Here is a 23,898-nt window from a genome sequence, read left to right on the forward strand (position 1 = left end):
TGACGCATTTTGTGACGCAACAAATCATTTATGATGGCATATAGATTACTCCTACCTACTTTGTAATTCTAAATTTTATTTAACCCGTTTCGTCAAAAACTGAATAATGCCCACTCATATCCTGAAATTCTAAGGTTGTGAACTGCCCTAAGGAACTTTCTTTGACTGCCATACTATCTCCTCTCCCCGCGAGCAATTAGCATCCATAATTGGTTTCTCTGCACCTGAATCCATATTTCAAATTTTATATACTGATAAAAGTCTGCTGAAAAAACGTGGTCTCTGAGCTCCTTTGCAGTGGGGTATTTAGAGGTATATGCTGCTTCCACAATCAGGACACCCTGCTGTTGGGGGTAGCAAGTCCCTGTGAAATGTCAGTAAAATTCTACCAGACTACACAACACTATAACCCTGAAGACAGCCATCTTCATTCTCACCACTGTAAGAACCTCATAACCTTCTTCTCAAAGTTGTCTTAAATCAAAACCTACTTCTACATATTACATGTGCTTCTTTCCAGTAGGCATCGACATTAATTAAGTTTTCTGACAAACTGATACCCTGTTCTCAGTGCAAATCCACTATACCATAATTAGAATGCCTATACCACAACTCTTAGCAGTCAATTAATTTGTCTTCAAGAAATCCATTTTCCTGTGCTCTTTCTATAGGAACATGTACATCTATAAAATACTGTTTTTCCTTTGTCAAGGCGAAAGTATTATTCTTTTTGGCAACAGGGAACTGAAAAACTGTTGATGACCAACAGAAAATATTAAAAAACATTAACTTGTGTTGCATAAACAGACAAATGAACTATAAATAAAAATACAAATATTTTTAATGGACTAAAAAATACAAATTTCTATTACAATTTGTAACAAGTAGGACACATCCTGTTTAGATTCATAAAAATAATTAACTCATCATCTTGACTTCCATATAATTCTAAAACAGCAACAAGTTCACATCCTTTCCCAAATAGTATATGTACTTCTTTTAAACTGTGTTGAAAACACTACTAATATTCACATCCGAATATCTGGTAACTAAAATTATATCTTTAAAAGTTGTTTATCGCCATGATAGTTACATTTTCAAATATAAGACTTCTGAGGTAACACTTCAACTATCTTTAGACTGTCAAATATATAATTACATTTTTAAATTTAAAATTCTATTGTTTCATTAACACTAAAAATTGTCAATGTCACAAAATCACACATAGGTAACACCAATATAGTCTATTTATTGGAAATGGTAACTATAATTGTCATTATCAGTGTTGCTATAACTAATAAATCTGTACCTGTAAACATACAGTAAAATATCATTATAACGAAGTCCATCCCTTGCACAGTGTTTTTATAGGATTAAATTGAAATAAACAAATGTAACCCCTTCACATGTCCTGCTGCTTAATACTGTAATGGCGCTTTTACAGTACAGGCAAGGATCTGGAATGGATCCAACATTTTCAACTGTCTTATAAATTATACCTGTGAAATCATTGAAAAAACAACAACAAAACAGAACTATCAACACCATCTAATGTGGTTCCTGTTTCTAGTTTTATATTCAAGACAAAGGTCACGTTCATACTGAGAGAAGCTAAATGGATTGGCAGGACTCTTCCAACAAGGTCTGGAGTTTTATGACAAGGCTCAACACAAGAACTGTGCACATTCCAGCCCAAAACAATGTGCCATCTGTAGAGACCAGTGAAAGATGACCCAGGCCTATAATGCATTACATGTGAATTAGGGAAAACGTACAGTGGACAGATGTACTGCACCACTGAGATGAACATGCGCTGTACACACATATTCCTACTAGACAAGTCAGTGGTGGTTTGAACAATGCACTGAGGTAGAGCATATCAAAGGCTAATACAATGCTAACTATGATAGGAGGATACATGAATTCTTACTGAAAGAGATTCTGACAACCACAACAGATGTGAGATTGATTCTAAGTTGACCATGGAACCTATACATCAACATACTCCAAAGAAGCAAGGTCATCAAAAAGCAATGGAAGGACCAATAACATGTTAAGCAACTTGGACTGTGGTGACTGACCCTGCTGATCCCTGCCAGTCCACCGAGCTCTCCGAAAACTGTGTTATAAACACAAAAAACACAATGGGATTCTGAGTCACTCACATCAACACCTGGTGATGGAGGAAAAGACAGTCTCTAAAACCTTGGACACAAAATTCTCTTTACTGTATATGCTACAACAGCATAACATACAAAGTAAATGTCTGTCCTAATGACATTCATTACAGCATCATTTTACTGTACTAATTATCATGATAAGATACTTTATATGCATTTAAAACATCACTGCAGGCGAGAGAAATTCCTGAAAATATAAAAACATTCATTATTACCACCATAAATAAAGATGTTAATCGTAATAAAAGTTATTCACTTGTTTACAGAGGATTGTCACAACAGTCAGGAAGCCCTGTGCTTATCAGGTCTAAAATACAACACAAAATGAACTGTTAACATTGTGTGTAGACCTCCTGCAACAAGTTTCATCAAGCGTGTCATGTGCTCTGTGGAATGAAATTTCTTCCCATTAAGCATAACACTTACCGAACAGGCAGTCGGCTTGTTCCAGGTTCTGCCAACTTCAAATTGCCCATGGAACAGGTCAAGCTTCCAACAGACAATCCCTGCTGCAACTTCTCTGCTCCTGTTGGACTGGATGCTCGACTGTTAGGTGCTGTTCTCTGGCGAAGCCTACTGTTACTGCCGCATACAAGAACAGTTGGACTTGCTGCCCGACTATTCCCAGGGCTTGTGCCCCCTCCACGAGGTATCTTACTCGTGTAGTTTCCTTTGCTGATGGCTCCAACATTGTCCATAGAATGTATATCTCTCTGTGTGTGTCTATTATATTCAGCAGTTTCATTAACAGCAGTCTTTCCACCTGCAGATGCAAATATCATACTACTAGACAGAAACTTATTCCCCACTATTTTTTCTTTTACTCTCAGTGTGTTTATATCATCCCTCTCCAGCGAGCTGTGTCGCCGCATTGCATGTGTCACAGTTGATGGAACAACCATACTCTGTCTCTTCACGGCACTACCGACAACTGTAACGTCTGTTCCAGTTCCTCTGTCTAGTGACAATCCCCTCTTAATTTGGCTTTGGGAATGAAGAATACTTTTACGAGTCTCAGACCCAATGGAGTGGCGATTTGATGCTGCACCCCTCTTAAGGAAAGGAACTTCTATGTCAACTCTGTTATTTTGAACTCCTGAATTGTAACTATGCCGCCTGTCTGTAACAGAATTTACTGATGATTTTGTTTCACTGAGTGTATTTAACTTTTTCACAGTAAAATTTCCAATATTTTGTTCAACGCCATCATCTGTTGCTATCTGTTCCAAGTAACTGTGTCTCCTCTTCTCAGATACACTGAAATCTTTCTTTCCTTCAGAGACATCACTGGATTTTATTTTAACAACTTTGTCTCCCTCCATGTAACTGTGCCGTCTATTGGTAGTTGTGAAACTTCCTCCAGGTTTTTGTTTATTTGTCAAATTCAACTTACCCTTTGCAGTCTGTTGTGTTTGATAGTCAACTTTGCCACTGAATACTCCAGAATTACGTCTGTTAATGTTACTTGGTATAAAGGTCTTCTTTGTTGTAATATTAACAGACAATGATGACTTAGAAGTTGTCGATACATTATTAGTTTTGTGCATTGTACTGAAGTTGGGTTTCGTCTCTGGACTCCTATTTCCAGATTCAGGAGAAGCCATGTATTCTGTTTTCATTTCTTTCTGTGAAGCTGACTGAGAAATATTCTGTAAATTTGTATCAATGACAGTTCTATTCTTCTTGAAGAGTATATCTCGTAAATTTGGTATCCTGGACGGTAATGGAGTGAAATCTGATGTGGTAAGTTGCTGTGGGATTCGAATTCCAGCATCCACATAGAATTCATCTTCCAAGCTGGAAACAATAAACCTTGTAGACGATTCAGAACTGCCAATAGCATGGTTAGTAGCTAGGGTATAACTAGACTCATGATTCAAAGCACAAACTTTACATTCTGCAGGCCATTTGTCATGCATGTTAGTAGTTTCCTGTCGTCCAATGTAAAGACAATCTCTCAAGTGGATGGCACTGTCTTCATTAAGATTATTAGTCTCAGCTCTGAGCTGGGGCAAACTGGCAGAAGCAAAAAGGTTTTCTTGCAAAAGCCTCAGAGTGTGCAGATTCATTTCTTTATTTCCGGCTAAACATCTGCAGAAATCATTATCTTTAGTTGATAAAATACTCTGAGGTAATCCAAAACGAGAATGTGAACAGCAGCCCACTGCACTGCGTTTTGCTAAAGAGATGTAAGTTTGCTCTGCTTGTTGGGAAACGCCGTTAGTTGCAGCTGCAAACTTCAAACTAAAATGAAAGCACACCATGCAAATATTGTGGTTAGTAAGCCAAGCAATTCAACCAGCAAAGTGCTCATACATTATAACACCATCTGGTGACATCCCTGGATGTTAACCCTTGAGTGTGAGAGGCTGAGTATATGCACAGCCATAATAATGATAAAAGTACCTCATGAAATTAGACCATTTAAGGACAGTAAGATGTGCAATTAGAGATTTGTTTTGGGAATCAGTCGGCTTTCATTTGCTTGAAACCAGTTACTTCTACATGCATGATTTCTTTTGTTAAATGAAATTTCACACACAAAAAATTATCATACATAAGAAATTATGGAAAAATTAAACATTTCAAGAATATGAAAATTCTTACAACTGATTAACACTGTCTAATGCACGGCTACCATATTTATTCTCACTGACAGTGAAAGTATTAAAGCATAACATGAGCATTCAAGGTTGGTTCAGGAAACACCAGAAATTACCGATCACCTAATATTCAAGGATCCAACCACAACAGCACATATACTCCCTTCATAGTACAATAACATGCAGCTCTCAAAAAGGCCACAGTCATGTAGTGAGCTTGTAGACAGTATCAGAATGCGAACAAGAAGTGTAATGTGTAACTTTGGCTAATCCGGTCACTTTTAAAAATTAAACTGATATGAACAGCTTACGCTAACATCAATTCATTATTTTAAATGTCCCTCTACTTTTCAAACTCCTGGTCATATTTCGCATAATGTAATGAATCAACAGCTACTGGTCACTGGGAAGTAGGAGTCATGAAGGGGGCGATCTTACTGTACACGCGCACTCTGTGTATTCCTATTCCAAACACATTTTACTCAAGTAATCTCCCAGTAGTGCAGTGCACTATATACATGATTGGTGTTGCAGGGGTGGACGGATGTTCTGAGCAAGAATACAGCATAGCCATTCCTGCCAACCCTACTTCCAGCACAGATTTCATGTCACGAGTACATTACAGATATTTACATACCTATTCACCGAGTCCTTATGTGGAACATCATTGCCAACTGTAACCAAAAATAACAGTTTCTTAGTAACATGTTTCTCAACACTCCAACAATTATTATAGAGCAAGGACCTGAAAATACATTATTATAATTATTATTTTATGTAATGAAAACTAGTCACAACTCATAACACCTTTAATTATCATATATGAATGGACATCTTTTTTAACAATTCTAATTGCCGTAAGTAGTGATTTCCTGCCAAGCCATGCTGGACTGCTGACCTAGAACCCTCTTAAACTGAAATTTGAAGAACCTTGACAAAAATGTATTTGCATAAATTATCAAGTAAATTAAACATCATATATCAGAACAAAGATTTGTGTACATATGCTGGGGTCCGCGCGTGAGCTGAAGAACGGGTCGCTTAAGTAAGTAAGTAAGCAAGCAAGTGTATATACAGACACACACAGAAATAAATTCACAGAAATAAATTTAGCAATCAGTGGATTAAGTGACTGAAGGCCAACAAACATGTTGTGGTTCACAGACCTGTCTGAGCTGATTCTCCTCTTTCTTCAGAAAGAAATCCCTGGATGGATTCACTGTATAATCCAAATCTCACCTGGCCAATGGAATAAACAGTTTATCCTTCTGCTTAGCTCTCTGCCAATCAATCACTACCTTGCAGTAATTCTGCTAGCCAACAAACCCCTTGTACTAGCAGATGTGTTTAAATCGTGGAAGTTATAGAATGTTCAGATCTTAAACACTTACATGCTGCTGAGTGTCGAACGCTCGTCCTGACCAGGCTCGATGTTGGTATACTGGGGAAAAATGTTAAAAATGACAATGTTAACAATGGCAACAATGCCCTATCACATGACAAGGCATTTTGACATTTACTTTTACTTAAATACCTTATATTCATCAATACAAAAACAAATGTAAAAAATATACGCATTTCAACAATCTCACATAACAGACATCAAGCAACTTGTGTAATCACAGTATCACATCAATATTAAAATACATAAAAAGTAACCATCTCATTTACCACTATATTGTCATGTGATTTATTTAAATTCATAATAGTAAGAAGTGAAAAGGTTATACTACATATTACAGCTGCAATTTTGAGACTTCTGAAATTGGAGTTGGAATCCGAATGATACAACTGTACGACAGCTGTTAGCTGCTGTCATGGTGAGTCCTCTTGATGTATACATACTATTACCAACTGCAGGGTATGGCTTTCTTCTTTGAGTGAACAATAAATATTCAGATGTTTCCCTGCTGTGAAAGCCAAAAGTTCATCAGCATGATGACAAAAGCCTACCACTAAGTCCTTCATTGAGCCAAGTCAATCCAATTAAACAACTTCAAAATGGATTTCTTTATGATTCTATTTAATACTGTCCTTCCATCTTCACAGAAGTCTGTAAATTTTTCTGCTGTGTAGTTTTCGTTAGTACAAAATGCCTTGGCTGGATAAATACATTTGAGAATGTCAGACGTCTTACGCTTCCGAGAAAATCATTGCTGTATAAACACAGGACTCACAATAATGTGAGTTGTGCAGAAACCAGTGCTAGCAACCCTCATATTACTGTGAGCTCTTATGAATGTTTGATTCCTCAAATATGTTATAAACTGTACCTGCCTCATCCAACTCTAATTACACCAACTATGTTACTTACCTTAAATCAATCTATTACTAGTAGTATCTATAAACAAGTACACATTATGAATACTCACTTTGACAAAAAGTTCTTTCGTTCTGCTGCAGAAAGTACTGGCGTATTTTTAAGTTCAACAGACCCTGGAATTAGATAAAATTTACTTTTAATTCATTGCATTTGACACATCAGCACCACTGTACCAGTCACAGCAATAAAATGTAACAGAAATATGCAAAGTAGCAACCTCAACATTATACGTAGTACAAGATTGGAAAGGTGTACTCTGTTGAGTACACAGAAATTACAAAGATGTTCTTCTCACCACAACAATGGTGGTGACATCAATTAACTAATTAGGTGACCCCAAATTCTGTAAATGGTAACGCAAAGAACTCACGTCTTTTTGGATCAGCCTCATCCACAACTTTCCGTTTCCTTAATGCAGAAACACGGTCAGACATTAATTTTGCTTCTTCATCAGCTTTCCTCTGATCTTCTCCATCTTCCTTTGACACAGGCAGCGGACTCTCAGCCTGTAAATAATATTCAGAGTACATTTATTCTCCCTGGCCTGAATACAGAGCTACCCTGACTAAGGGATTGAGATTTTTCTATGTTCCTCCACAAAAATGCCAGAACACTGAATACAAAACACGCTATGACGACTTCCTTCCTAAGACATCATTTACAATTGCTTTGCATCACACAACCAGCAAACAAACAATACTGCACACAGAACCAAAAATGAGTCAATACAATTCATACTGCTTGATACGACAGACTATTTATATTTTAATAAAGTTAACCCTTTGAAGACACACTGAGCACTGTACTTCATTATTTCGTGATGTGCCAAGTCTAAATGTCCTGCATGCTGCAGAGAATGCCTAGTTGTTTGTTTCTTTGCCAATGACAATGCAACCAAAGAGACTGTGAAGATTTAAGAACACATTTACTTGTACAAAGCCATTATTTTTGTTTGTGTTTTACAATTTTAAAAAATGCATGAATTTGAGATATAATAAGTAAAAAAAATGAACTAAATATGAATTTGATGTGTAATTGGAAATGCTCTGGATGCTCAGAACTTGTAACACAGCATCAGACAATGTTCAGTTTATAACATCACTGGGTGGATGTTGACTGCCATTTCATACATGGCTTGAAGAAAAGTGGTAAAATATATGTCATAATTGTCTAAATTATCAAACAACTGCAGGCTTGCTGACAAAGCCACTTGCAGAAGTGAAGCTACAGAAATTTTTTGAAGGAATGTGACTTAGCAACAACCGTTGAGAAACATGAATTAATGCAGTGCTGTAACATGTTTGCATGGGTAATCACTGGGGGTGGTAGGGTGCGGGTGTTGTTGATACGCAGTTATTACTGGCATCGGCTTACTGGAGAGACAGTGAACCCAAAAAACAATCAAACAGAGAACTGCCATTTACATAATGTTCACAGCTACTTGTTAAACACGTTCATAGATCCCCACACCGCAGAAACCTGCTCTGTTGAAAGCAGTACATAAAATCCTTCCTCTGGAACTCACACAGAGTGTAGAAAAATCTTATATTATAGGCAGATCATTATGAAATGTAACAGGCAACATAAATCAAAGTGATATCCTGACACACAATAAACAGACCCCTTTTATTTGATCTTACCACTTCCTCTCGAACTTCTATAGCAGCCAAGGCCTGTATGGTAAGTTGTAACTGCGCTGACACATCTTGGTCCTTCTCGTGCAACAACAGGTTGCTAATGCACGCTTCCAAACACGTCAACAGTTCGCGATCCCGTGGTAGGCACAGCATTGCTTTCAGTTTTGGCAATATCATCACTAACTTAAGTCGAATATTGGGAACTCGATCATCTGCAAAGTACCAAGAAATGATTTACACTAATTAACCTTTATCTTCATTGGTGCACATTTAAATTTAATGTTGAGCAGTTCAATAGTCGACCAGTAGACCTTTAGTCTGTCTCTAATGTCATGTCCCATTTGAACAATGAACTCTAGAAACAAAAACATCTCAGAATCAATGACGTCAGGGACTGGAGAAGGTCCGTCATGAAGTCTGTCTAGGTACTGATGATAATACCAGTTCGTATCTTCCACCAACTGCATACTACAACCAGTTAAATACTTAAATGCTTAATGGTTAAAATGCTATAAACAAAGCTCATAGTATAGCCAATACAGTACAACAATTGTCATGCATACCCTATTCACAAAGATAATTTTTCATAAGTGCATGTAAACTTTACTTCAGAATACACCACAAGAAAGATCCAAGAAAATCAGGAGAAACTGGGCTGAATTGACAAATCAGCTTCTGGTCTGTGTTAAAAACATGGATGCTCCATCACACACAGTAAACAAAAAACATATTCTTGTCTCATCACCAGAATGCAGATAAGTGCCATAATAAAAACACAGATAACAAGCAGGCTTACCTGACAAACCAATGAGAGGCCTGAAGAAATGGTCCTTGAAGTAACGTCTAGAGAATAAATCCATGGCAATGGCACACATCTTGACATACAGCATTCGCTTGTAGCAGCTATCACTGCCGCACAGGTCTGGAACCAATACAGAATACGCATTACGCCTCTGCCTGAAAACTGCACCTGTAAGAACGCACAGCATCACAACCACAAGACCACAATCAACATCATCACACTTCCAGAACCTGTAATCTCAGTCAGCACTCTGCACCCATACACAACCAGGTTCTGAGGAAAATCATGGCAAGGTAAAAATATAAATCAGAACATGGGCACCTGCAGACAAACTACCTTGAAACATCTATTCTGAACGGTTCTGTCGATGGTGTAAAACAATCTGGATTGCTGGGTTTTTGGCCTTGTCCATCATCTGATGTCATACAGGATACGACGTCTTCAGACACGGTGAAGGGGAAGGACACCTACTATGAACTCAGGTGCTTATGCACTTGTACTGTTCGCGACTGTAATCTTGAGACTTGCGGGGTGAGGAAGTGGGGTAAAGGAAGAAAGACAGCGTCTGCTATGCAGTAGCCTTTAACGCTTCGGACTTCCTGCATTCCTTGTAAGTCTCAAGATTACAGTCACGAACAGTAGTTGTTCTGATCTAGATTGTCCAGTGATTGATATTAGCTCATTCTAACATACCCCACAGAGCAGGCACCCTTCCCCTCCCCATCTGAAAATGAGGGCAGATCCAGTCCTTGAAACAGACAATAAACAAGGTCAAAAAACCCAACAACCCAGATTACTTTGGAATATGTCTCCTAGATGTCAGTGAACTTTCCAATGAAGCATGGTATGTAGGAAAGGGTGGGACATAGCTCTGACACGTAACTGATCTTCTGTTACCACGATGATCCATTTAATGCTTCTGCAATGTTAATACACTTTCACAGGGAACATCCATTTTCTACTTAGCTGAAAACTGCACTCAAGTGCATGATCTGCTACTCTGTGTTTATATTCAAGCTGAATGAATTAACACCTGATACAGGCCACTCAGAAGCCACTCACCTAATCTTGCACTTCCCTCATGGCAAACTGTACAGCAGATTTAAAAATCAGCCCCAAGTGAATTTGAAACAGGTCAGATAAATGCCCAAATATATGAATTCTATTACACATTTTGCACATACATGTTTTAACTAAAATTACTTTTATTTTATTCTGAATGTTCTGAGTAACAAAGAAAGTGTAGCTGCAAATATATGAAACAAGCATCCACAGTCAATGAGGAGAATAATAACCATTCACTGAAAGTGTAATTTACATAGGAAAACTAAAATGAGGAAAACAAATGAGATAAAAGGAATTACAATGATTGCATCCTAAAAACAAGATCTAATATAATGGAGAGAAAATAAAAAGCTGTTCGTACAAACTAACCTGTGTTTATGCGTGCTTGAATTGCACTGCTCTGGATCTGTTTTGCATTGTAGCGCAAGAACACCAGCAACGTTCGTCCAGCTGCCATACGGCAGGGGACGGGGCGCTGTTAGAAATAATAAAAACTGTTGCAGTAAAAATATAATTGATTTTACATGAACCCATGCCTGGAACATTCTAGTTCATGAATCAAAATAAATAAATAAATTAAGTAAACACAAGAATTTTTCAAGTGTTACAAGGAAGACCAAAAGACAGGAAGTAAGAAATTAAATAATTAAAATGTCTTGGAAGATGAATTAATAAATCACAGAATAAGAGGGTATGGGCACATTCTAAGAATGAATAAAAAGAGAATTCTGAACAAAGCTTCTAACATGAGACCAAAAAGAGGGCACTCAAGAGGGAAATCGAGATGGAGATGTGAACACAGAGAGATGGAGGAACATGGGAGCAACTGAGGACGAGGAGGAGCAGTTTTTCAGATGTGGGATATGAAGTTGTATGCATTCTGTAGATTCTCACAAATTTATACCCCAGAAAATAATAAAAAAACACCTCAATATGATAGACCATCAGGAAACAGAAAACTAGGTTTCACTAGTAGTCTCAATGTAAAAATATTAATTGCACTTCAGTTGAAACAAGATACATTTTAAGAGTCACTTACACTAAGCAAAATGGTAATCCATGCTGGCAAACATACTGCAATTCAGAAGTAATTTTTTGTGTTCACAGCGATGTATTTCAGCAAAGGGTACACGTAACGCATAAGGCACTCTACACCTGTAAGCACTAAATGCACTGACCAGAATCACATCTTTCCAGAAGCATTACCACTTAAAAACACATTAAATAATTTTTAAATAGCTCTCTGACCACTGGATCAGTTCTGCTCATTGCCCAACACTGACAGAACTTTGCATTTCCAAGAAATTCCACAGACAATATGATAAATTAAGAAAACAAATTAGTACCTTGAGGCTTTCAAGCACAAAAATAAAAACTATCTACATCTGAAGAATGAAATATTGCATGGCTATCAAAATGCTGACAATTGAGTGAACACACAGCCATCTTGTCACTTACAGCAACATAAATGCGATTAAAGATGACTGGAACAAAGTGGCTATAGATGAAATCGGACGGCATACAGAGAGGCAAACACTCCAACTGACCAAGTATCACTGTGTGAAGTCTCCAGTTAGTGGTCATGCTGATCACTGCTTCACATCTGAGCAAGGCTTGCCCAATATCCATCACTGTGCTATCCTGTAACAGTGCACATAAAATGAGCTGTGCTTTCAGGAAAGCAATATGAAAGAAAATGGAAAATGGCAGCAAAAACGATTTGATGCAGCTCAGAAAACTGGAAAGCACTTGTTTGCAGTATGATCTTCACTTGTCTCCCACACAGATCTATATGACTGCAATACTTCTGCACTGCCATATGCCATACAGTGGATGTGATGTGCTGGTTGCAGAAAAAATTAGAGTACAATGGCACAGTACATCAGCCATTCACAGATTACAATAGCATATACACATGATTTAGTTAGTTAGTTAGTTGTTTATTTAGTGTTCTGTCTGATGACAGGTCCATATGAACAGGATCCTTCCATCCTTTTCTCGGACTGGGACCTGTTCACATACGTTCTTGGCAGATGATCCAGAAGTGGTTTGCCATTGCCTTCTTCTGTGTGTGAATGGAGTAATTGTTGGGATGCCACAGAGAAACCGGGGAAGCCCCCGGAGGAAAACTCCGTGCTTGGTTAATTAAAATATCTTTAAACAAAACCTACATCAAAATTTATAAATGTAAACATCTGCTTCATGAATTTCCATCTGGTTAGCTCTCATTCATATTCAGGAGTTCCTGAGTTAAAATCTCAGCTCAGACAATATATAATGCTCTTGTCAAACAGAATGAAATTCTAAGCACAGCCATCTGAGCATTGCAGTACTGGAATCTTCTGACACCAACTTCCACACTGTGTACTGGTGGGAACATAAATACAGACTAATGGTATGACGCCTTGTATTCACTAAGTGCTCACCATAACATCTGGAGAGAAGGTGCCTGCCTTGGACAGCAGCATCAAAGTCTCGCCCAAGTGGGGCACCAACCCCCGCAACACTTCCTCATCATTATCACCCAGAAGCTTTATCAGTTCAGGTTTCAGCACAGAATTGCCTGCCCCTAGTACTCCTGCAATCTGCAAACAGGACATTCTAATGATGGAAAAAAATATGGAAAAGACAAAACTTATTTCTTCTTACAAATATAAGTTCAATAGTGTCATTCTAATGTACTATACATAAAGTAGTAACTTCATAAGACAGCATGACAGACGTGTTGCATACTTACCAGAATGCTGTACATAGTCTTTCCTTAATGCAAACATTAGGATTATAAAATCACAACTAGTTACAGCATTCTGGAGACTACACTAAGTTCTGAAGCGAAACTTTTTATTGGGTCCTGGTAATGGACCAATGAACAGCAAACTCTGCACACTTATAACAATACAGATGATTTAACATAACAATCTGCATGCTTCTTCTAATCATGGCGGTAAAGAGGATTTCATCATGATAATTAATGCCTTGTTTCTAAGTCAAAAAAACACATAACCAAGTTTTGTCACCAGTTACGACCGTTTTTAAAACTATTTAATTTCTTTCTGCATGTTCAAACCAGTTAGAATTCACAGATGGGTTTCTTTCTGTTCCTCTGCCAGCAGTCAAGGAACAAATTTGGCTGACATACACCTCGTTCATATTCCATTAATTTTACAGTAATTATCTCATGAATATTTACCACCAACACCAACACTGCTATCATCATCATCAATTTATTTATTTGATCATTTTGTTCAGAAAGACTTCTCTGGGATGTACTGCACAAGAAATCAACAACATATAATGCAACATAAAATCTAATACTGCTGACTTCCATTATTTAGGCTTCATCACAACAAAAATATACTATAAATCTGTAAGGTTGCTGTCAGGTTCAAGGTCAAGGAAACCATTACCTCATTTAGGCCACAGGCAATTTTTCGGCGAACAATGAAGTATGGATCGCTTGCAAGGTCCTGAAATGTAGGATATAGCTGCTTGTTGAAGTTATCCATTTTTCCAGCTGAGCTGTAAAACATGGCGATGGCTGGGAAATTGTACGCACAGTTATACCTACATGCAACGTGATTATTGGTGGTGTCTGGTACCACATCTGGCATCTGCAAGTGTACAAAAGGTCTTCATGGAATCTACACCAACAGATGAAAAGTCTGTTCCCCATTAACACATTAACCCAAGTACATATCTGAAGCCTGCTAGAAATTAATACCTGCCTTTGACAGACCAGTTTTGTGATATGCCATACACATTTTTACTCAACTTATTTTAGCACATTTTTTTTATGATTCATACATTTCTAACCAAATGAATTTGTTCTAACATAATTCGATTATGTTACAAAATCTGTTCTCTGAACATGAGAATTAAAATGCTACTGAAGGCTGTTAAGATTATCATATACAACACTGAAACATCAGCATATTCTCCTGGTATTAAAATAAAAATTGTAAAGTAAGTTGTATTAGTTGTCAAGTGAAGCCCTAAAAATCAATAAACTGACCTTGCATCAAGCAAACTGCCATGCTGTAATCCAGCAACTCGCACAAGAGTTCATGCAGAGAAGGTTACAAGCATTTTTACCAGAACAAACATAAGGAGAAGCCTTACCCTGGTAAAATCTGCCACATTCGGCTTTATCGCGTGAGGCAGTCCCAACTCGGACATTTTCTGATAGTGTCGCAACATCCAAACTTTCTCCTGTGGCGTAAACAGATCTGTAACAAACTATTAACTAGACACTTTCTACTTCAGAGTCTATGCTACAAAGATCAAACAACTGGCAGAAGAAACACTAGACTACAATATAACCTTGTTGTAAAAATAGCACCGAAGAAAAAGTTTAAAGTTATCTAACAAGATATTACCAATGTGACATCACAGTGTTCAATAAAAACTGGACTCATCCCTAGCAAAGTCAGAAGAAAGCAATACGATGGAATGCTGAGGCTGATGTACAAAAAGTACCCTTTATATGTACATCACTGGTCTTCAAAATAGAAAGAACACTAAGGAAGTATACAAGGGCCTAAACTAACTGCTTGAAACACTTATAGACATGATTTGTGTTTTTGAATTACAGTCAAATGAGGCAAGAGGTAATTAAAAAACTTATGCTTCTTTGGCACTATTACTGATTTGCTCCAGAGGCATCTATATAACGTATGTGCGGCTGGATCCATATCACTTTTACGAGCTTTCAAGCAAATATCAGTTACACTGGTATTTAGATTTATAATGCAGTGATTTATCCTATACAGATAACTTGATCCATCAATCTTTGCAGAGACAATTTTACCTTTTATGAAATAAAAAAACACAAACAAATTATCAGATTTCATAAAATGGCTGTTTCAGAAATAACTGTGTAATGTTTTGATAGAAGGAAACACAATTTTATTCAAAACACAAAAGAGTGTGGCACCTACTGATTTATGTTTGGTAGATTTAAGAAAAAAATAAGTTCAGTTTGGTGGCTATGTTAGCATTCTGTTATTTCAGATGTGAGTTGTCCCACTACAAGACGCAAGATTTTTACCCATCAGAAAGTAAACCACAGTGATGCACTTTACAGAGTGCATCCAAGAAATAAATGCCTGAGCAGCTGCCTCATTTGCAGAAGGTAGTGAGTTCAATTCCCAGTGTATTGTTATGAAAAACATGACAATTACTCACTTTCTAACGCAAGACAGAGTTTCCCAAACTGCTCCGACATCTTCACCATTACTGAATCTTCTGCTCTTAAAGACTGTTCACACATTTTCTTCACCAGTGGAATAATTGTAAACTTCACAGAATCTAAAGAAAACAGTGACAGCACTTTTTATACACTGCTTCATTTGGACAGCAATCAGCACGACACATGCGTTGAGGCCCTATAATAGTACGTGTGGTAATACATCTGACTTGCATACAGAACACCTGGCTAGGCAACAGTTATAGAAATCTGTGTACTATTTACTCTGAGCTACTCACAATGTCATTAAATAAATAACAAACAAATACAACGTGGCTAGCAAGAGAACAAATATGCAACTGCATAAAATCTCAAGTCACTTATATTTTTCACAATATGTGCTATGCTCCACCATAGTTCATTAATTACTAATATTTACAGCATCGTGTGAGAAATGTTTTCAAAATATTTTTCTAATGTACGGTGGTCACCAGAACATTCATAAATTAATTCTCGAAATAGTGTGGACCTTAACAGTTGTTGGATTATGAACTTGAAACATGTAAACATAACAACATATTTCAAGATGACAATCTTCTGGGATGTTGTGCCCTGCAGTCAGGTAGAAGCTAACCAACGTTTCAGCGCCTGCTGCTTCCATCATCAGCCCAGGTTAAGGAGTGCAACATCCCAGAAGTCAGTCATCATCTTACTCGTCACTGTTAAAACGTTGAATGTAACATTAAACTTGTCATACAAGAATGGGGAAGCCCCTGTGCTATGGAACTGCCAGCCAGACTTTAACTCAGGGGTTAATGGATTAGTGGAACGCTAGCGTTACACATGACCACCGAGATTGTGGGGAACAGTCAATAAAACAACACAAAACCTGTGGGGCCTATGTGCACCTTGAATTACTATCTTATGCTGCTATTACCATTAATTATATAAGAAATGGCTTAATTTTGTGCAGCAAAAGTCAGATAGAATGTAGCAAACTGCATGACCTACAGCTTGTGATGTAGCGTGCATCAAAAGAAATATGTCATCATCATTTATTTTGCTGCACTGTGTTTAAATTTTTGTTTTGGTTTGGGATACAATGTCATACCTGATTATGTCACCAACCTGTCTGTAAATTAGGAAGCATATTTACGATCGTTTCCACCGCTTCGAGCCGTACACAACTCTCTTCATCACTTGCCAGTTCCACTAATGATGGCAACAACGCAAGTTTTACTGTCTCTGCATCCAGACTTCTAGCAACATAATGCAACTGGGAACAGATACATGCGCGGACTTCGTAGTTCACATCCTGACAAAGTGAGTGTATCAATGGTAGTACATCTTTCTTCAGCCTGTGAAACAGAGTAAAGTAGTTTGTGCTGTGGTACCTACTAAAGTAAAGCAAGATGGCAACCCATGTTACTTCAAGTTATTCCATGTTCATTACATTTCAGCTGAAGACAAACTTAGGTGGATACTGGTTATGCATAACAAATCATTAAACAATGTGTATTTGATTGCAATGATGCTTCCACAAGCACATACCTTCAAAAATAACAATAATTTCTTACCTAAAATTTCCATAAATATTTCCCTGAGAATTTTTCACATTTTCCTTTCACTACTTGCAGACACCCACTTCTCCTGAGTCGTTATCACACAATTAAACTTTCACAGTGTTTCATAACTGAAGGTGATAGAGCTATATATCTAACCTATGAAACTGGAATAGTTAACTAAAAACAACATTTTATAATTGGTTTAATAGGTCATAAATATTTACACTCTTAATTACTTGTGAATATGCCTTAAATATTATTACCACAAAAATATCCACCATTTTTCTTCCCCCACCACAGTGAAAACCCAGACAAATAACACACCCCACAGGGTGATTAGGAAATGCTGGACTGCCTTGTAGTTGCAATGGAAAACACAAAGGTGCATCTGTACATGTGAGTAAAGTAAAATGAATAAGAACAAGGAGACAGCAGCCATTCTACATACTCACATATAAGGTTCAAATTTTGTTGCCATTTTTCCAAGCAGTTTACAGGCTGTGAGACGGGCAGAAATGGACTGAGCAATCTGTCTGGAAATGGCAAGTGGTAAAATCTGGAAGTACAATAAAACAGCTTACATACTGCAAAAAATATCACAAGTGTCCTGATTCTTACCATATAATTAAGAGCACAACATAAATATAAGTTTGTAAGTTGTCTTCACAGCATCAAAAAATTAAATCAACAAATTAAGGAACACAGCAGGAGGTTCAAATACCAACGCAAAAGTGTCAGTTCTTCTGAAAACAGACTATACCCTAAATGCATTATTTACTAATATAATCTCATAAATATGTATTCCCACTAATTAGTGTTCTATTACTTACTGCCATGTCATGCTGCTGCACACTGATCACTTAATGTGCAGAACAAAACAAGTTGTAGGTTTCCAAGAAGAAAATGTGTATCAATACTGTTTTAAAATGATCACTGGAGTTCACAGTTAAAACTGCCTCATGCACAGATGACAAGCATTCTGCAGCACTCTCTCAGAAAGCCACATGACAACCCTGCAGGTTTGCATTGACATTGGAATGTGGGACATCTCATGTCATTTCAACTCTGCTTTGTACATATGTGAAACTAGGTCTTACAATGAAGACAGAACAGACCTGGACAGTGTCAGAAAACTAAGAACAATATACAAACCCCTCCCCCGAGTGCCTACGTGGCGTGTAGCAGGACAGCCTTACTTTTTTCTTATATTCAAGCTTGTTGGCTTGAGGTGAAAGGCAAATCTTGAGAATGTGAGATTTTTTTAACCTATTTTCAGTTACATTGTTTGGTTATGTGAGTAACATTCTCATGAAAATTCACTGAATAGGCAGATATATTTCTGTTCTGACTCTAGAACTAGGGGTCACTTACATCAGACTTGATGACATTGGCAGGCAATAGATCTATCACATCCAACAACGTTTCGAGCCATGCGCTGGCCACAACTGCAAAACGTGGACAAACATCAAGCACTTTATATGGAAAATAAATAGCTACTACTGGTTTTAAAGTCATCTCCAGTAAATTAGTTAAAGAGTTTATTTAATCACTTTATTGGTCATCGATCTTGACAATGGAGACAGAGACGATGTGAAATTGTAGACTGAAGCTCCATACTTAAATGACAGATAAACTGAGAAGACTCCATTCAGTCACTGTGAAAGCTTAAAATCTTATCAAAATTAAAATGGACAACACACAAAAACTTGGACAGTCACAGAAATCCTTGTTTAGAAATACATTCTCAAAACTTTTAAGTACCACCTTACATAATAAAAGTATGGAGAATTATATTAGATCACGGCATGCTTGACATTAAGAGGGCTACTGTGCTTCTGCAGAAAGATCACAAAATATGGAATCCTAGCACTTATGGTATCTGACATTTCATATGGTTACATACGTACTAGTGCCATGTAATGGGCCCATAGTTGCCACTGAAGAGCCACTTGAACAGATGGGTTACCACACATATCCAGACAACATCTATACCATCATTTTCTTGGCCAAACTCCTTTCAAAAAAGCACAGCATGAAACCAATTTCTTGATGCTAATGGAATACAAAATGTACCTGGATCTCTGCTATCTATGAAAGACAAAATGCTCTGTAGAAAAGTCTGAGTGAATGTGCGTGGATGAACCAGTTTCTTCTCCAGGATCATCAGAAAAGTGGAACTGGCAGCTAAATGGAACTCTACACTTGCACTTGGTAAAACCTAAAACAGACACGTGTTTATTACTTCTGACCTCTGCAAACATACTGCCTGGCTTACTTACATTGACAGTTTTCCAACTGTCAACAACAAATGGTACAATGACTTGTGATTAATTAGAAGGAAATGGTCATAGCTTATAAAATGTACAAAAGATCAATGAAAAATGGCCTACCTGTATAAGATGGCCATTTTCTGTTGTTCTCTTACTGCTGCTATCAAGTAACCTAGGTATCTAAAACATCATCAGTGCACTGAATTCTCACAAAAAAGTAGAAGTTTATCTGAGAGGTAACACACTTGATATATCAAACAAAAACTGATTCTTCAATGATTCTATGTAAAGTATGCAGATATGATTTTTTAGATTTCCATTTTCAAGTATTTAATTTTTATTTTTTTTATTTGTAGTGTTCTGTCTGATGACAGGTCCATATATCATGAACAGGATCCTTCCAACCTCTTCAGGTTGTCAGGGACCTGCTCATACATATATACATTCTTGGCAGAGATGATCAGAAGTGGTTTGCCATTGCCTTCTTCTGTGTGTGAGTGGAGTAATTGTTGGGATGCCACGGAGAAAGCCCCCGGAGGAAAACTCCGTGATGCCTAGACCACGGCCTTGCCCAACACAAGTTATAAATTTGAGCACCACCGGGAATTGAACCCGGGACCCCAGGCTTACAAGGCTAGTGTTCTGACCGCTAGACCACCGTGGCCAAGTATTTAATATGACAAATTAATGACGACTGAACAGAAAATTGGCATGAAGCTAAGATATAAGTGGTTAAACTTAAACAGTTGTGTTTCTTCACTACCCTTGTCAACCTATGTTCCAATTCTTAAACTCAAGGCCTATTTTATCCAGGGCTTGTTATAAAATAACCTGTTCACAGTGTTTCATAAACACCGACTTTTCAGAGGAACATAGGTTCCAAAAAATTATTAAAAGATATTCAAGTTTCCTTAACAATGTCTTCAACTACAAGTTTTTAGTTTATGTCATTAAAATCAAAAAACTATTATTTCAATTAGATGCCATTGCTACAGACCAATTCCATTCAAGATGCTATTTCCAGGCAATGGAAGTAAAGATCAATGCATATATAACCTTAGCAGGTGGAGTTTTTTATTTGAAGGCAAAGTTCCCATACCTGCTGCACCTTTGACAAGACTTTCTGCATGCATTGTGGCTCGTCTTCTGTGAGAAGAAACGGCAATGAGTGGATCACACTCAGTCTCTGCACTTCCTCTCCCACCCTGGAACACACACAACTGTAGGAAGGTTTCTGCTGAAAAGCAAGTTAATATGGATTAGATGACTGCCCTGTTGCCCAGATACAAGCAGCTTTGACCTCTTAGAGCATATATCTGAAATGGGTCAAAATGTGCATAAAGTTGCTGGATCTATCCAGAAGAGTTCGTGTTTACTTAGCTATTCAAAGAAATGCACTGTTTTCATTCAACCACAGGTTCAACAATCACAAGTGACAATACACCTTTTAAGAGTAACAAAGTCGTTGGATCAATTCAATAAATGCAAACGAATTTTACGGCATTGTTTACTGAACCTAATATAGAAAATAAACCATATTCAAATATTACACTCTCCCCTAAGTTAAATTTAAAATGCCCGCCCACTATACGGAGCGCACTGGCTGTTACATAAAAAAATATAATAAGTATACGACCTCAGCAAACGTCAATCGCAATGTAACCTTGAAAAAGTATAACACGTATATGTTTAATAAATATCCTCAAAATATTTACAGCCCATGATGTCACGAATGCGGTAGTCATGTTCGTTGTATGACGTCACTGTATGCAAGAACCAACACATGTCATAAAAAACGGAGAAGATAACGGATTGCTCACGGTTCACATGGAACTTCTCTCCCCTCTGGTTGTGCCCGAGCTTTGTTGTCTTTCTGTTGGAATGACGTCCACGACATTATAAACAATCATCTTCTAAAGGCCCTAATAATTAAATGTTCTCTGTCTATTCCATCAACGTACAGCAGATAAAGTACACACCCTCTTCCTACACATGATTGATGAGCATGCGCATAGACTGCCGTGGTTCTACACAACTGCACTGCAGCATCATTTCAATATAAAAATTAAAATGACGTTCAAATATCTGTATATAAACTATGTTTGTCTCCTTGACACGAGACAGTGGCTTGTGAAATACGAAAATATATACACAATGCAACCAAAACATGTTAAATAAAAGCGCATGAAATTGTAAAATAACGAAACAATTTGTGATGAAGTGTTGTAAACACGGATTAAGACGATAACATACAACTTAGTAATGTAGGACCCGGAAATTAAAAAGCCCGTTGATGTGTGTGTTAAGAAAGAACGGAAGAATTCCTTTTATATCAATTTATTTCTGTATGAAATGAAGTCGTACATTAAAAATGGGAGGAGTCGAATTACTTCACTTTTGGTCCGTCGCAACTTACCTTATCCCCCTCGTTTTCCCTAAGATCCAACTGTCCTTACACCCCTTTTTGGCTCTTAAGTGACCACTTTTTATGAAATAGCCCTACCAAAATTTATACATTTTTTTGTCCCCCATCCTATTTACATCCTGAAGTTTACTGGTTTCAAGAGAATGTAATGTTCACAAGAAAGTATTATCAATTCTGAAAGGCAGCTACTTAGCCTGTATGCGTAAATATGCCATGTAAGTTTGTTTATATATATGACATAATTTAGTTTCAAACTCCACATACATAACCATTCATTAACCTATGCCGCACAAACAGAAGATTAAATATTTAGTTTCATCCACCAGCCAGTGCTCCAATTCAGAAGTGTGATTATGTTCGAAAATATATTGTTGGCGTACCAAACATTACAACATTGTACACATGCCACAATGCAGAGTTATAGCTTTGTATTCCTTAGTACAACAGGAAAAATCTAATGACCTTTCTTACAAATCAACCAGGTGCTAAAACCCATTTATCAGTAGTATGTATTAAAAAACAAGTAGAAGAGAGTTTACTAGAACAGCCAAGTCCACAGCATAATTTATGGTGTCAAACACGTTCTAGTTAGCATTATTTAAATGCAGGCGTATTTTACGAGTTAGAAAAATTAGTATTACAAGTATTGACTTCGTTTTCCATTGGAAACTGGAAGTGAAAATTACTGCCACTTTCCTCATTTTTCTGTGTAGTGATGATGGATGTAACTGATAACTACAATTATTTTATATGCCTTAATTACTAATTGTGGATAATAATTATGTTTCTTTGATGCTTATGACATATACGAGTATTAGTTTGTTAATAAACGTGCTGAGACATGCCAGTAATTGACTGAACTGCGTCTTTATCAACCCAAAGGAACTGGCCAATTACTGAAATATGGTTGTTTGTGGTCTTCTGGTATGATGCCATGTAGTCTTGCATGTGGCCACCAAAATTCTGGAGCAATGCACTGCCTCCGTCTTCAGGGTGAAGTTAGTTGGGATGTCAGGCATAGAGATAAGCCAATGGGAATGGAAAGAAAATGAAAAGGGGGCAGTTCATGCAGAGGTCATGAACAGTGCACCTGCAATGTAATTTTTCCCTTACCAAAAGATTGCTAGGTCTGCTTATCCTTCATCCCATAACTTTATCCTCCTGACCAAAACCTGCGTGCCACAAATCCTTACAAGAAACTGTAGCCTAGATCACATGGTACTGTTAGAAAAAGGCAGTATCTTCTGTGGTTAGAATGCATTATACACATGAACACACACTCATTCATCACTGGCAGTTCTACTTTACATGTTATGTCTTCGTTTCTTATGCCTGTACTGTTATAGGGCAAGAACTCACACATAGATAGATGTTTATGGCCATCTAGTTTTGTACCCCCTTTCCATGAGGCCAGTGTGTCTATCATGTGTCTGACAAATTAGGGGGTTTAAAATATCTGTAGAACACTGATCTAGACCACCTGTTCTCTTACCTTCCTTTTCAACATTCATTGTCGCGGCTTCCCTCGACTACCTCCAATTCAGGGTTGAAGTGAGGTGGGTTAGGTTGTTGATGGGTTACACAGGGGTAGGTACAGGATCAGACCAAGGAGCACAAGCAGACTGGCCAATCACAGCCATGCAAAGGTAAGAGGAGATGGAGCTCAGGTTGACCAACTGGAATGAGGGACAGGAAAGTTCCTTCTTCAGGGATACATGAGGACAAACTCTGGTTAAGTGAAGTGTGCATTTTGTGGTTTGAACAGAATGTAAATAAGAGCTTCACCTTGAAACTACACACTTCACAAGACAGCAGTATAATAAAAGTTGTTTCACATTAGTAA

The 23,898-nt window shown here is 37.5% G+C and overlaps 1 protein-coding gene across 14 annotated transcripts; it reads right to left on the minus strand.

The window, feature by feature from the left end:
• Positions 1-823: 823 nt before the first annotated feature.
• On the minus strand, positions 824-23,662 carry LOC110833050 (uncharacterized). Of its 14 annotated transcripts, none has more exons than XM_087358381.1 (21): positions 23,548-23,662; positions 20,730-20,835; positions 19,751-19,810; positions 19,434-19,578; positions 18,732-18,805; positions 17,813-17,916; positions 16,924-17,153; positions 15,795-15,917; positions 14,730-14,836; positions 14,018-14,221; positions 13,037-13,195; positions 12,069-12,251; positions 10,980-11,085; positions 9,540-9,665; positions 8,747-8,955; positions 7,477-7,612; positions 7,156-7,219; positions 6,175-6,224; positions 5,421-5,457; positions 2,607-4,424; positions 824-2,367 (listed from the first exon to the last, which is right to left on the minus strand). In XM_087358381.1, exons 2-21 carry the CDS (start codon positions 20,757-20,759, stop codon positions 2,346-2,348), a joined length of 3,987 nt encoding a protein of 1,328 aa, XP_087214507.1. In that variant the 5' UTR covers positions 20,760-20,835; positions 23,548-23,662; the 3' UTR covers positions 824-2,345. The 14 variants fall into 14 exon arrangements, with proteins under 14 accessions (XP_087214507.1, XP_087214503.1, XP_087214500.1 ...); XM_087358377.1 differs by having other exon boundaries at positions 20,730-20,864; XM_087358374.1 differs by lacking the exon at positions 23,548-23,662 and adding an exon at positions 21,451-21,641.
• Positions 23,663-23,898: the final 236 nt, after the last annotated feature.

The sequence above is a fragment of the Zootermopsis nevadensis genome, unplaced genomic scaffold, assembly GCF_977971745.1.
Source record: "Zootermopsis nevadensis isolate Lab colony 2312 unplaced genomic scaffold, Znev_1.0 Znev_ptg000030l, whole genome shotgun sequence".
NCBI classification, from domain to species: Eukaryota; Metazoa; Arthropoda; class Insecta; order Blattodea; family Termopsidae; genus Zootermopsis; species Zootermopsis nevadensis.

What these genes read in the sequence shown, in the direction of transcription:
- LOC110833050 (XM_087358374.1), bottom strand. Translation starts at nt 21,527, where the DNA reads ATGTCGTGGACGTCATTCCAACAGAAAGACAACAAAGCTCGGGCACAA. An exon ending in AGAGAAGTTCCATGTGAACC is followed by an intron (nt 20,836 to 21,450) that starts GTGAGCAATCCG and finishes TGTGTGTTCCAG; the next exon opens with GGTGGGAGAGGAAGTGCAGA. An exon ending in ACTCTGTCTTGCGTTAGAAA is followed by an intron (nt 14,837 to 15,794) that starts GTGAGTAATTGT and finishes AGTTTGTTACAG; the next exon opens with ATCTGTTTACGCCACAGGAG.